The following is a 13,248-nucleotide window of genomic DNA, read 5'->3' on the forward strand; positions in this document are numbered from 1 at the left end:
GATTGGCTCATGGTCAGAGAAAATGTACAGTGGTCAGTCGGGAAACAAAGTTTGAGATCAGGGAAAGACTGTGAACTAAAGCTTTCAAATGTTATCACCGCTAAAAGTGACCTTATTCATTACATTTCAGATATATTTTCAGATATTGCACACAAACACATTCACATATTCTGCAGAAATCGAGATTTCTTTGTGGTGTTCAAAGTATAGGCCGAGCACGTCAACAGCCACTCTGTCCACGTCAGGACAATTGATCGGTTTCATGATCGAGCATTGGGGGGCTATTCCTTTGTTCATGGCCTTCTCTGGAGATGTTTATTGAGGGATAATGACCAGTAGAAACAGCCAGAAGAATGACCTCGCATTGTTCATGTTTCGCTTTCTGCAAACACAATGAACAAAAGCCCCCATGATCCACTTATAGGCACATTATGCATCAAACAAACAAGATTGAACTAGATCCAGGGATAAAGAACCTCTAATGGAAGCCTTTGTAAAGTAGAGATGTTTCAGACGTGTGTGTGTGTGTGTGTGTGTGTGTGTGTGTGTGTGTGTGTGTGTGTGTGTGTGTGTGTGTGTGTGTGTGTGTGTGTGTGCGTGTGCGTGCGCGCACGCGGTCAGTGGAAAGGGAAAAGGAACACATGTCCTTTTTTGTTTTTAAGAGGTCACTAAAGTTCCCCATCACAACAGGTCGTGCTTTGTTTGGGTCAGTCCAGGGAATCCCACAGTCCCACACTGAGCGGTAAAGGGTATGACCTTTAGGCTCTTCAGAGGACCAGAGGGGAACCCGAGAAGGTTCCTTGAAGAATGCCTTCTTAGAGGGTTCACCTCTCTCATAGGAGGGTTGTTTGATGTAGTCCTCAGTGGTATTTCTCTCTTGGGAAGGACCCTTTGAAGAACACTGAATAGTGAATCTGCAGTGCCAACAGAGTGTGACTTGCATGCATTTTAATTTGTCATATCAATTCAATTCAGAGATTGGATTAAACAAAAAAATAATTTGTTGAATTAATAAAAAACTGGATTTTATCTATAACTATAATTTCACATTTGGTTTTCTCCTTACAGACTGAGCTCTCTGATAGTTTGATGAGTGAAAGTACAGAAAAGAGACAAGGGCAAAAACCTCAACTAAGTACGACTAGTAATAAAACTAGAAGGGCAATCGGAGAGCGCAGACCTTCGCCAAGGCCAAATGTTTGTGCTATGCTATTATTGCTTATTATTATTAGAACATAACCTCCTTGGCGGAGGTAACTACTCCAATAATCTGTCATCTGCAATTCATGCAATTCAAATAGAAAATGCCTGCTGACATCCATCTTTTTCCATATACAAACCATAGTTTTTGGGGTGTAGAGTGAAGTTACTCTCATGTTCACTAATTTTGGGTACATTTTACACCTACCCCACTAGCTGATATTCGGGAAAATGATAGGTGACCTAATTATTTGATCATTTGATTTATTAATCTGAAACTATACGAACATCCCTGGAATATCTGTAGGCTACTTCTGAAACACTGAACGATGAATATCATGGATATTATATAGCGCTGTAGTGTTTTGGAGAAAAAAAACTTTCTTCACCTCAGCTCCTGCAAAAATACACCCAATAAACCCTCTCTGAATAATGAGGTGAAAGTTGTAGTGTTACTGTACCTTGGCACTCTGGATAGTCTGAGTGTTGAAAGGTCCAATACTTGAACATAAGTAGTTGGTGTAATGCGCGTGAGAGCGTGTCAGGTTTGGCATCATTGGGCCATTTGTCTCAGAGAGATTGCTTCTTGCTTCTTGGCTGAGGAGTTTGGTATTTTTGACAGTTGAGCTCACTGCTGCTAACATGCAAATCAGTGGGAAGGGTGGTTGCAGTTTCCAACATGCCCCCACAGTCTGTCAGAGCCTGCTGTGTTCCAAGTATGGACACACCCTGGGGGGGGGGGGGGGGGGGGGGGGGACTGTTTTCAGCTGAAATCTGCAATGTAGCCAGGTGCTCAAAGAAGGTCAGGTGGAGATAGCCTGATGTCAGAGAAGATTTCAGCTTCAACAAGTGAAGTGACATCTTTTCAAGTCAATTTGGCATCTCAGGACTTGTGGAGACGTTACGCAAGGTGAGCAGTATGATGGAGGCTTTTTTATGTTTGAAAGTTGGTCATCATCCACTTCAATTGTTTAGGAGAATTCTGCAACAGTGTTTTGCTGTGAAACTCCACTAATGTTTTGTGGACTAAAAAACTTCACCCGTCCTTCCATGGGGCATGATACTGAATTTTCATTTTTGGGTGAACCTATGCTTTAAGTTTCTCTGTTCTCTCCATCTCAATATCCTCTGCTCTGCTGTCACTTTCTGTCTCCCAGTGGAAGATTTGGACTCATGTTTTCAGGCAATATTTCTGTCGGGGCACTGTGGCTCTGACCCTTGACCTCCTCACTGTTGGTAGTTTGCGATGTTGGCAGGCCAGTCATCTTGTTCTGCTGTTGCACTTACATTACATTACATGATTATTGCACTTGCTGTACATTGCTCTGCTCTGATGGTGCTTTCACACTCGGGACCCGGGACCATTTCCGAGCACACCAAATTGAACCCAGGTGCGGTTTGTTTCATGAGTATGAACGTTGCGTTCCGTGCCCGGGTGCGGAACAGCGTACCGTGACAGGGTCCACTTGAAAAGGTGGTCTGGGGAACGCTTTGGCGTGCCCGGGGACATGAACACTTGCAAATGTGAACGCCAACCGTACCGAACCACATAGACAACACACGGGCGTGGATAGACACCAGGCGTAGTTGATGATGCAAGTGTATTCTGCAAGTGTTCATGTTGTAATGTGAAAGCTGACCAGCGGGGGAGAGGGGGGGGGGGGGGGGGGGGGGCAATCGTACTCGGGCACGGAACGAAATGGAATGGAACGAAAGCAATCATTCCCAGTGATGCTGCAGTTTGTGTTTCACTTCTCCCTGCAGCAGGAGAGGAGGGGTCAACTTCATGTGTCCAGGTGCGAGCTATGGGTGCGAGGCTCAAGCTTTGTTGTTGTAGTCAGACTACGCTTTTTTAAGTGCTCTGTCAAATTGGTGTGTCTAAAGAGCCACTTGGACAGTCAATAAACCACCAGGATGAAGTTATAAAAGGCAACTTGTAAAACAGTATGGAAACAAAGTAAATGAGTCTTCTGAGATGTCTCTAGCGGCACGTGCATCCATTAAAAAAGACTGTAATAGGTATGCAAAAAATGTGATGAACACTCACGTACGTTAGTTTGCCAACCACATTTCTTGTTTTAGGTTTTGTGCAAGCATAAACAGATAGAAGGTTTGTGGGTGTGGCTCTTTTTTTGTTTTTTTGTTTTACAAATATGTACGAAATATACGCAGAATTACTCCAACATACTAACCTGTGGACACGTATTGTAAGTGCACACATTAGAAAAATCTACCTTATGTGTTTTCAAGGGTGTAACAACAAGGTGAGAGGTTAATACACTGGACTAGACTGTGGTAAAGTGATAAACCTCTAGCATGTAATAGTTTGGAACCCACATTTTCGTCTTGGCTCCTGCACCTGTCATAAAGTCATACAAGCTGTTTTCAATTAAACTTTTGTAGCAGCCAGTGATTGATTGTGTACTCAAGCAACACAAGCTCTAGACATGACTTGTTGCTGCAAGCGGCTGTTGGAGAATTTAACCCGTCATTGCTGGTCTCTCCCTCCAGCCTCCCAGGATCTGGTCTCTCCCTCCAGCCTCCCAGGATCTGGTCTCTCCCTCCAGCCTCCCAGGATCTGGTCTCTCCCTCCAGCCTCCCAGGATCTGGCAGCCAGCTGTCAGTCATCAGCAGTGACGGCGCGGTGGGTCTGGTGCGTGGGCGGTCAGGGCGGGCGCGGGGCTGGATGTGTGAAGCAGCTTCATGGGCCTGAAGGACCATCTGGAGGATGGGACAGGCCACACCCTCAGCCTGGGGCTGGACTTGGACTACCTCCACGTGGAAGGAGCTGAGCGGCCGGCCAGGCCGAGCGGCGCCAATGGCTCCGGGCCGGCCGGAGAGGAGGTGCCAGGGGCCGGAGCTCATGGGACCGCCGGCAGGAACAGCAGCGCCACACGCTCCGGCAGCAGCAGCAGCCAGTGCAGTAACTGTTCTGAAGAGGGTCCCATCTCTGACAGTGAAGAGGACCGGGTCCAGACTAACCCCTGCCCTCCCCGCCGAGAGCCCTCCCCGGTCAGTCAGCCACCCAGCCGGACCCCTGCAGACCCCCCACCCCCTACCGACCCCCTCATTGACTACTGTGCCAAGTTGGAGTTCGCTCTGAAGCTGGGCTACAGCGAGGACCTGGTGCTGCTGGTGCTGAAGAAGCTGGGCCCGGACGCACTCATCAACGACATCCTGGGAGAGCTGGTCAAACTGGGAACCAAGATGGAGACAGAGCAGCTGGGAGGGAGAGGATGCTCCATTGGCTCCCAGTCTCCCTCCTCTCTGTCCTCGTCTTCCCTGTCCTCCTCCTCCTCCCTGGACTCCTGCAGGCTGTTGTGTCCGTCCCAGCTGCTGGAGGACAAGGAGAACCTGCGGCCGGTTGTGGTGGACGGCAGTAACGTGGCCATGAGGTAAAGAGGAAACTCCTGCAAAACATGAAGCCATGGTAGATCAGAAGGGACATGGGACAACACAGAAGTGCAGGCCAAATACTTCCTGTAGTTGACTAAGCGGCTAACATGATTTTCCACCAACTGCAAAATATCCTTCTGCAACTAAACAAAGCAACAAATGGAGTTGAGATTCACCTCTCTTGATTACACAGCATAAGCTTTTACACAATCGTGTACAATTTTGAATGCTCTAAAATCCAAACTTTCAGAAAATACTTTGTTTATAATGATGGAGAACTACCACGTAGAATGAACCACCAATGTCGATAGCAGCTGATCCTCCTGAGTAAGGAACTGCTGACTTTTCATTGTGGGGAGACTAAGGGCTAATGTACACCGCCTCCGGAACACATGCTACGGTATGGCTGAGAACAGACCCACACTCATGAAATCTATCAGAGTATGCGGGATCTGACAAAAATAGAACAGGTGCGTAATTTCTCCGTATCGCCAATCAATTAACATGGGCGAGAGTCGATCCGGATCTGCAACGCAGCCGTAACGTATCTGGTGTACATTGCCTGTTAATGTATGTCCTGAGGGCCCAGCCGCAGAATGTCTTGCGACGACTCATCGGGATGTGTCGGAATGCGACAGGGGAACAGAGAGAAATGCTATGAAACTCTTTGAACACATTTCAACAGCTCATTCCGACAGCGTAAAATACCGTTACTTTGTTACGCACCTTTTGTAGGGGTGTTAATGTACCCTTGTGCGTGAGTATGAGGCACACACAGACACACCATTAAACAAGCACTACGTACCTGATTGGGATGAGGCAAAGGTCAAGTGATGCATTGGGGTTGGGGTGAGGCACAGAAGGGTGAGGGGGGTTGGGTTTAGGCACTGGTAGCCACTTGGTTGGGGTTAGGGTTTGGATATGTTGGGGGGGCTCAAGGGGAAGGGTTAGAGTCTCCAGGGGAATGCTTAGGGTTGATGGAAATGACTTTGGCTCCCTATATATTTACATGTTTGGAGCACTGCTGTATTTCATTTTTTGTTTGTGCACGTTGCAGCTGGATTAGCCAGTCTGACCAATTCCATATTTTTGAGTGCTGATAGCAAATGTCAGCCAAATCAGTTTTTTGTGCATCCATACCTTCATGCATTGTGGCGTGATCAGGTGATAAAAGTTGCATTGAAACAAGAAGTAACCAGTGGAAACATAGAATAGCCTAAATGACAAAAGCCATAAACAGAATTGAGAAAACTGACATTTTCTTTTTTTTTCTTTTGCAGTCATGGAAATAAGGAAGTGTTTTCATGTCAAGGTATCCAGCTGGCTGTTGATTGGTTCCTGGAGCGAGGTCACCGTGACATCACTGTTTTTGTGCCCGCCTGGAGGAAGGAGCAGTCGCGACCCGATGCTCTCATCACAGGTAACAGCCACCACCAGTCAGTCATTAAACTAATGTGTGTCCTTACTTTACGACAGCGGAGAGATGGGAGGGGTTTGGAGATTGGCTGGGGGGGGGGGGGGGGGGGTTGTTCACCTCGTTCCATGTGTTTGTCTTTTAGCAGGATTTCAATGGATTTTCACAAAGCTTTTAGGAGAGGAAGGGCTGCTTAACTTAACTTGAGAGGCAAACTCTCCATTATGGAGCCACTGGAGAGCTCATTAACTGTTTAGTCCAAAGTATGAGACTGTGGGCCTCCCCCAAGACAAAGCCTGGAAACAGGAGCCTCCCTCGCTCAATTCCTGGATGCCTATGGGATCATGATTTTGTTGTTTGATCCTAGATACGCAGCAATTGAGCCAAGATAGCCTGATATTGCAGTTCAGACTACACCAACTACATAGAAAGTATGTATCTCTTTCTGACGGCATTTCTTAGTTTCTGACTCTGGGACGGGGGGAAAAATGGACAAATTTCCCCAAACTACTATCTCTGAACTATCTCTTTAACTCATTGAGTGCCAGCCACTTTTGGAAAACGGACGCTCCCAGTGCCAGCCCTTTCAGAGCGTTTTCAGTGATTTCTCGAGGCCCACAGAATATTGTGTGATATTACTATGTAAAGACCGAACACGCCCAAAGAACGATGAGCCTCTATTGTATCATCAGCAAAAAAAAGTTTATTGATATCATTTTCCGTTCTTTAGTTATCAGCCGGAGAAGATAGGTTGTTTTCAGCAAAAACAGACGTTTCAAACTAGAAGCTGAGATAATCAGCCTTTTGTGAAATGAAGCATTTCAAGCACATCACTGACTCTGAAGCTAATATTTTCTGATGTAGTGACACCTCAAAAATAATTTCCTTCAATAAAAAAGCAAAAACTAAGGAATTTTGTTTGGCAAAATAATATTTTTTAGCTGCAACCAGCAGCGCTGGCCCCTGCGTGCGCAGACCCTACACTTTCTTGCTGGTCTTGATTTACTGCTGGTGGGCATCAGATATTCTAGCTTGTGTTTGTAAATCTGTCCATCGAGCCTCCTGCTGTCTGGGTCGGTGTTGTATGCTGCCCTGCGTGCCCCACGCCCCTCAACTGCACACTCCTCCGTGGGAGTGTCTCTGGTGGCTCTCTGCTGCGTTTGCTCTGCACTGAAAAGTGCGCTACGCCCAGCTTTTTCACAGCGTTCCGCCGTTTTGTCCCCAGCGCTTCCAGCTGAGAATAATGTAACTTTTCAGAAAGACGCTGGTGTCGGCAACTAATCATGTGGAGGGGCTATCGCAGCGGAATTGTGTGCAATTGTGGCAGCAGATTGGCTGCTGTTCACAGGCACAGCTAACGTTATGCTTCATGCATATCGATGCATACCGATGCGGTTTCCGTTTCCCCACGCTTCTTCTACTCTTTTTTCCTCACCTTTCTCTAATCCGGAGAGCACTGTCGCCACCTAATGGGTCCGTAAGATAGCTTTTACACATTCGACATCCACCATATTTTTACAGGAGATGGATCAGGCTTTGATCCACGTCCCACCGTCAAAAAACGCAATTGACGACTTTAGTCGTCATTGGCACTCTACGTTACTATTTGAATTGACTACGATAGTCGTCATTGGCACTCAATGAGTTAACCAAGTCACACACATTTAGGCTATGTGATTTCCTTTTAATAACGAATCTAACATTTTTTTCATTTCCATTCACTGAGCCTCCCCTGACACTGCTTGGAGCCCCCCTGGGGAGGCCTGCCTCCCGCTTTGAAAACCTCTGGTTTAGACTGAACCAACCTGCTGTTTTTTTTCTCTCCTAAATTTGGTCCAGTGGTAAGGCAGCACTAAAGGAACCTGAACAGTAGTACTGTACTGATGACAGACAAACAAACAAACAAACGCCACCAAAAACATTTCCTTTTTCATGGAGGTAATGATGAGGTGATTGGTCATGTATAGCGCTGTGATAATATCTGAACAGGCAGATCTCTTTTCTCATTCAGGTCCAGTCATGAAAGTGTGAAACAAGTTGAGAAGGGTACATTTTTATTATTCACTTTGTGTGAAAATCCAACATGTGAAGTTGTGGAGCACAAACAATTATACGAAGTTCTGGGCTGCACAGGAAAGTCCAATTCAAAATCTGGAAATATTGGACTAGTTACTGAGGATCATTTGTGCTTTAATAAATGGAAGGTCGCTATTCCCCCCCCCCCCCCCCCTTACAACTGCTGCTTGTTTGGTTGACAAATTGTCTTGTGGCTCAGGGAGACATGGTCTATCATTTTGTGAACTCATTAAAAAGACAAAAATGGGGTTCCTGATGCATATGAAAGAAGTCCTGTTTCAGACAAAAGGTATAGGATGTGTCTATCCGCATTACCCACAAACAAAGCAACTGGATTGGATCTTATTTATTCCTCTTGGATCTTGAACCTCTGCTGCAAACAAACAATGTTCCAATAGGCAAAACAAAAGGTAAAACAGTCACTGAACGATAAATGAGTTAAATGTGGTGTTTCTTTCCTCATGCTCAGACACATCACCGCTGATTGAGGTTAGGAATCTCTTCAGTCAGATTAAATAAACTAATGTCAAAGAATTAAATGAGGAAGGCATGTGATTGTAGACATCCCTGTCATGCGTTTATCCTTGACCTTTTAGATCATGATTACACAGGATGTTTTTTTTGGACGCAGCATGCTTCAACTGTAGCCATGCTATGGCCCTTGAAACACACTCTGTAGGCGGAGCTCTTGGAGGAGATGATCAAACTGTCAGTGCTTTGCTCTACTAGCAGGATGTCATGTAGCCTACCTTTTATCCTTTGTTTCACAACTCATCCTCTTTGATATCAGGCAGATCACTGACTTTCTCTGGTCCAACAACATTATCCTCTTTGGAACCTCATGACAACATTAATTAACACAATTTATATAGATCGCTTGCAAGTTGTCAAACTTTGTCTTGTATATCAAGGAAATTGATATAACACTTGTTGCCCTGTTACCAGCTCACAGCAGAGTTTTGCCTTTGAACAGGAGGGAAAAGCTCTTATCTGATCACAGCCTTATACTGCTGACAATTCCTTTTTGAATGTAGAATCAAATTTGTATATTTACAGACACTCTAATGTATCCTAACCAGTTAGTCACCAGACAAGTGTCTGTAACTTCAAAGCAAAACTAATTCTCTGTAACTTCTCAACGTGCTGAAAACACAGCAAAACTAATTCCTCTCGCAGATAGAGCAAAATTGCAGCAGCAGTTCAGCAAACATGCAATAAAAAGTTACTACTACAATGGTGGAATCAGTATCTTGGCACCTGTGGGATTTCATAATGTTATTCTTACTTCTAAATCACAGTCTCCTCGCTTGTCTTTTGATCTTTCTCCAGACCAGGAGATCTTGCGGCGACTGGAGAAAGAGAAGATCCTGGTCTTCACTCCGTCTCGCCGTGTGCAGGGACGCCGCGTGGTCTGCTACGATGACCGCTTCATTGTCAAACTGGCCTACGAGTCGGACGGCATCATCGTGTCCAACGACAACTACCGCGACCTGGCCAATGAGAAGCCAGAGTGGAGGAAATTCATCGATGAGCGTCTGCTGATGTACTCTTTCGTCAACGACAAGTAAGGAAATCACACCAATGCTGGGTTTAGCCACGGAAGATGCATGAAAACAGGGGGACCGTCAGGTCCCCCTTAGTGCACTCCCCAAGTTTGAAGTTGATCCGACCAACGGTTCTCAAGATATGTGAAGGACAGACAGAGACTGCTGGCATTATAGTGTAGATAGAAGATAGATAGATAGATAGATAGATAGATAGGTAGATAGGTAGATAGATAGGTAGATAGCTAGATAGATTAATTGATTGTGTTGCCAGTAGGTGGCGCTACGCCAAATTGCACAAAATTTGGCAGTGTGCTCTGTCTGGTTCCCAGCAGCGCAATCCCCAAGTTTGAAGTCGATCGGACGAACGGTTCTCAAGATAAACTGCTTCATATTGCCAGTAGGTGGCACCATGCCAAATGCACGAAATTCGGCGCTGCACTGTGTCAGGTCCTCCTTAGCACACACAAGTTTCTCAAGATACGTGAAGGACAGACAGTCAGAAAGACAGACAGAGAGACAGAGACAGACAGACAGACAGACAGACAGACAGACAGACAGACAGACAGACAGACAGACAGACAGACAAGGCTGGCATTACAGTGTAGATTTTTGATCTATTAACTGTGTTTAGGTTCATGCCTCCAGATGACCCTCTGGGTCGCCATGGACCCAGTCTGGAGAACTTCCTGAGGAAGAGGCCCATCATTCCTGAAAACAGGAAACAGCCGTGTCCTTATGGTAACAAACAAAACTTATGTGCCTTCTATTTTTGCCAGTGGAACGCCTCAAGTTCTTGATTTCTTTTTATCAGTATGATCCACCTGTGACTGTTGTTTGGGTAGTTCAGTGTAGCTTACATGTGTCAGCAGATCACATGGTCACTTTATTTAATTGAAACCAATGTAAAATTAGAAAGTACTGGTTTCTGTGATGAGATGGGTCACCTCATTACTTTGCTATCGTATTTTGTCTTACAAAATTAATTGTAACTTTCACCTGCTTTACTTCATTTATTTATCTGGTTTATCTTTCAAAATGATCCTATATGTCACAGAAAACCTTTGCTCTTTCTCTATTCTACGGTTTCCTTGCAAGAGAGGATAAGTTTGTGCTCACAGTAAGATGAAAACAAATTTGAAAACAAATACTGTGCACGATAAGAGGCTATTAAAATTGCCCCTTCTGGCACATTCATGAGAAACTCTCTCCCCTTTTTTCTCCCATTAGGGAAAAAGTGCACCTATGGCCACAAGTGTAAGTTTTACCACCCAGAGAGGGGCACCCAGCCACAACGTGCTGTGGCTGATGAGCTGCGAGCCAGCGCCAGAACTTCAGCAGCAGCTTCCAAAAGCCTGCTGGAAGACGCCCTGATGGTGAAGGGTTTGCCCATTGGCCTACCGGAGGGTGCAGAAGAAGCTGAGCCTTGGCGAGGCACTCCAAAGAAACAGCCGAAGCCCAGCCCCCGCAGCTACTCCTTCAATGACATCTTGGAGGAGAGACTCGGGGCCCGGACCAAAGTGGAGGCCTGCAGGGGAAGCAGCAGCAGTAGCTGCAGCAGCAGCATCCTGGGGCTTCCTGCTCCAGGGGGGCCACCCTCGTTAGGAGGCCAGGACAGATGGGACCATCCTGGGGGAGGAAGCTCCAAGGCCACTGGAGCCTCAGGAACAAGCCTGGCTGAAAGTTACCCCACATGCGAGTCCCCTGAGCTGAGCTACAGCTCTCTGATGAGGGCCTACTCCAGCCTCAGCCTGGTGGTGCCGCAGAGTCCGGAGCGGTTCTTCCCGGCCGACCTGCGAGCTGGGTCGCTGCCGTCGGACTGCAGCAGTGAGGGCAGCATCAGCTCGGACTCTATCTCCCCCGACCCACTGTTGGACGACAGCCTGAAATGCCACCATCACCACCACCACCCGCACCACCACTACCACTGCCCCGGCCGGTACCCCCACCCTGCTAGCCATGTGTCCCCCAGTCTGGGCCAGCACACTGCTCATGGTTATTCCCTGCCCCAACCAAGGAGACTCTCTGCTTTTGGCTTGGAGGACCGTTCATCCTCACACCCCTTCAAGCCTCCTTCATCCTACCTGTCACCCCACCTTCAGCATCCCTCGCTGGGTAGTTGCACTGGGGAATATCCCTCCCCCCCAGCACCTCCACCCCAGACCTCCACTCCTCACCCCCACTCTCAGAGCTCCCCTCTGGGCCACAATCTGCTGGGCTCCCCCTGGCAGGATAGCGGGCTCCAGGAATCCCGAGTGTATGAAGGTTCACCACTTTATTCCCGCAGGAGCTATTCTGGGCTAAGCCAACAGCAGCAGCATCTGATGAGCTGGGGCCCCCACTACCAGCAGCCCTCCCACCCTCGCTACGAGCCTTTTCCCTTCCAGAGCCTTCCGGAGGTCCGCGAAAAGTCCTGGCCCTCACCATGGAGTAGACAAGTTCATTCCTCACCCCTCCGCCATTCCACGTCCCGTCTACCACTGCCTCCTTTGCCGTCCCACCCGTCTTTCACCACCCAAAACCACCCCCGCCCATTGTCCACCCCCAAGCACCAGGATCCGCCCGCCTTGGGGCGATACCAGGACCTGAGGGAGAAGGTGTTTGTTAACCTGTGCGGCATCTTCTCTCCAGATTTGGTGAGGGTGGTGATGGCCAGGAACCCTCATGTGTTGGATGCTCAACAGCTCGCGGCGGCCATTTTGATGGAGAAGTCACAGCATAGCTACTGATTACAAAGCTGGACCTCCAAAGTCCAAAAAGCACAAGACATGAAACTCCTTAAGCTGTTGATGGACTGCTTATAGCCATCTTAGCTATTATGACTGAATATGAACAGTCTAATACCAAGAGCAGATGTGATGTTATGGCATTTTCATTCCAGGGAAGATGTCTAATTAATTTTAATGATATTTTTGTAGTGGAAAATCCCAAAGCTGCCATATTTTTCTATGAATGTGCCTGATCGTTCAGCACTTAAGATCAGGATAGCCTGTCCATGGTAGGCTGTGGTTAAATGTACATGTTTGGGTCATTTTGGGAGAGACAAGATGCCCATGTGCTTTAGGGAGGCTTTATCTGTGTTTCAAGGGTTACTGTGGTGTGGTTCATCTATATTTAATTTATTTTGTACATTTTAAGTTATTTTCCATAGTTTTGCGGCACTTTTTCTTTCATTGTGTTTTCTCCTTAGGTTTGTTTTAATTTTCGGCAATCATATCAGGGTATGAGGATAGCTTGAATTTGTACTTTCTGTTTGAGTGAAATACCTCAGTTATTCCAGTTACTGAGATGAAAATGGGGTATGATCTGTGATTCCAAAATCGTATTCAGTGAATCATGAAATTTCACTGCCACATTGCAAATACAAATTTGAATTAGCTCAGTGGACGGGTGTTTTTTTTCTTCTGCCAACAGATGACAGATTAGTTGCTGTGGTGAGATTTGATGGATTTTCCCTGTAGGGAAGTGAAAGGCAGGCAGCAACCTCAAAAAAAGGTCTCAGAAACTCCACTCGAAAACCCCACCATTATCACTTCCCCTGCTTGGTTAGCCCTGTGAGATGACTTCACAATTTGTGAGGTTTCAGTATTTTTTGTGCCTCCGCCGGCGATAGCCAGG

General features: G+C 46.7%; 1 protein-coding gene across 1 annotated transcript; it reads left to right on the plus strand.

The window, feature by feature from the left end:
- Positions 1 to 3,903: 3,903 nt before the first annotated feature.
- Positions 3,904 to 12,359, plus strand: LOC310778478 (putative ribonuclease ZC3H12C; the record flags this gene model as incomplete). Its single annotated transcript, XM_083638922.1, has 5 exons — positions 3,904 to 4,595; positions 5,877 to 6,016; positions 9,416 to 9,650; positions 10,265 to 10,371; positions 10,861 to 12,359. The coding sequence occupies 5 exons, from the start codon at positions 3,904 to 3,906 to the stop codon at positions 12,357 to 12,359; spliced, it is 2,673 nt and encodes an 890-aa protein (XP_083495048.1).
- Between the last annotated feature and the right edge of the window lie 889 nt (positions 12,360 to 13,248).

Source organism: Poromitra crassiceps, assembly GCF_964638095.1.
Source record: "Poromitra crassiceps genome assembly, chromosome: 6".
Classification (NCBI taxonomy): domain Eukaryota; kingdom Metazoa; phylum Chordata; class Actinopteri; order Beryciformes; family Melamphaidae; genus Poromitra; species Poromitra crassiceps.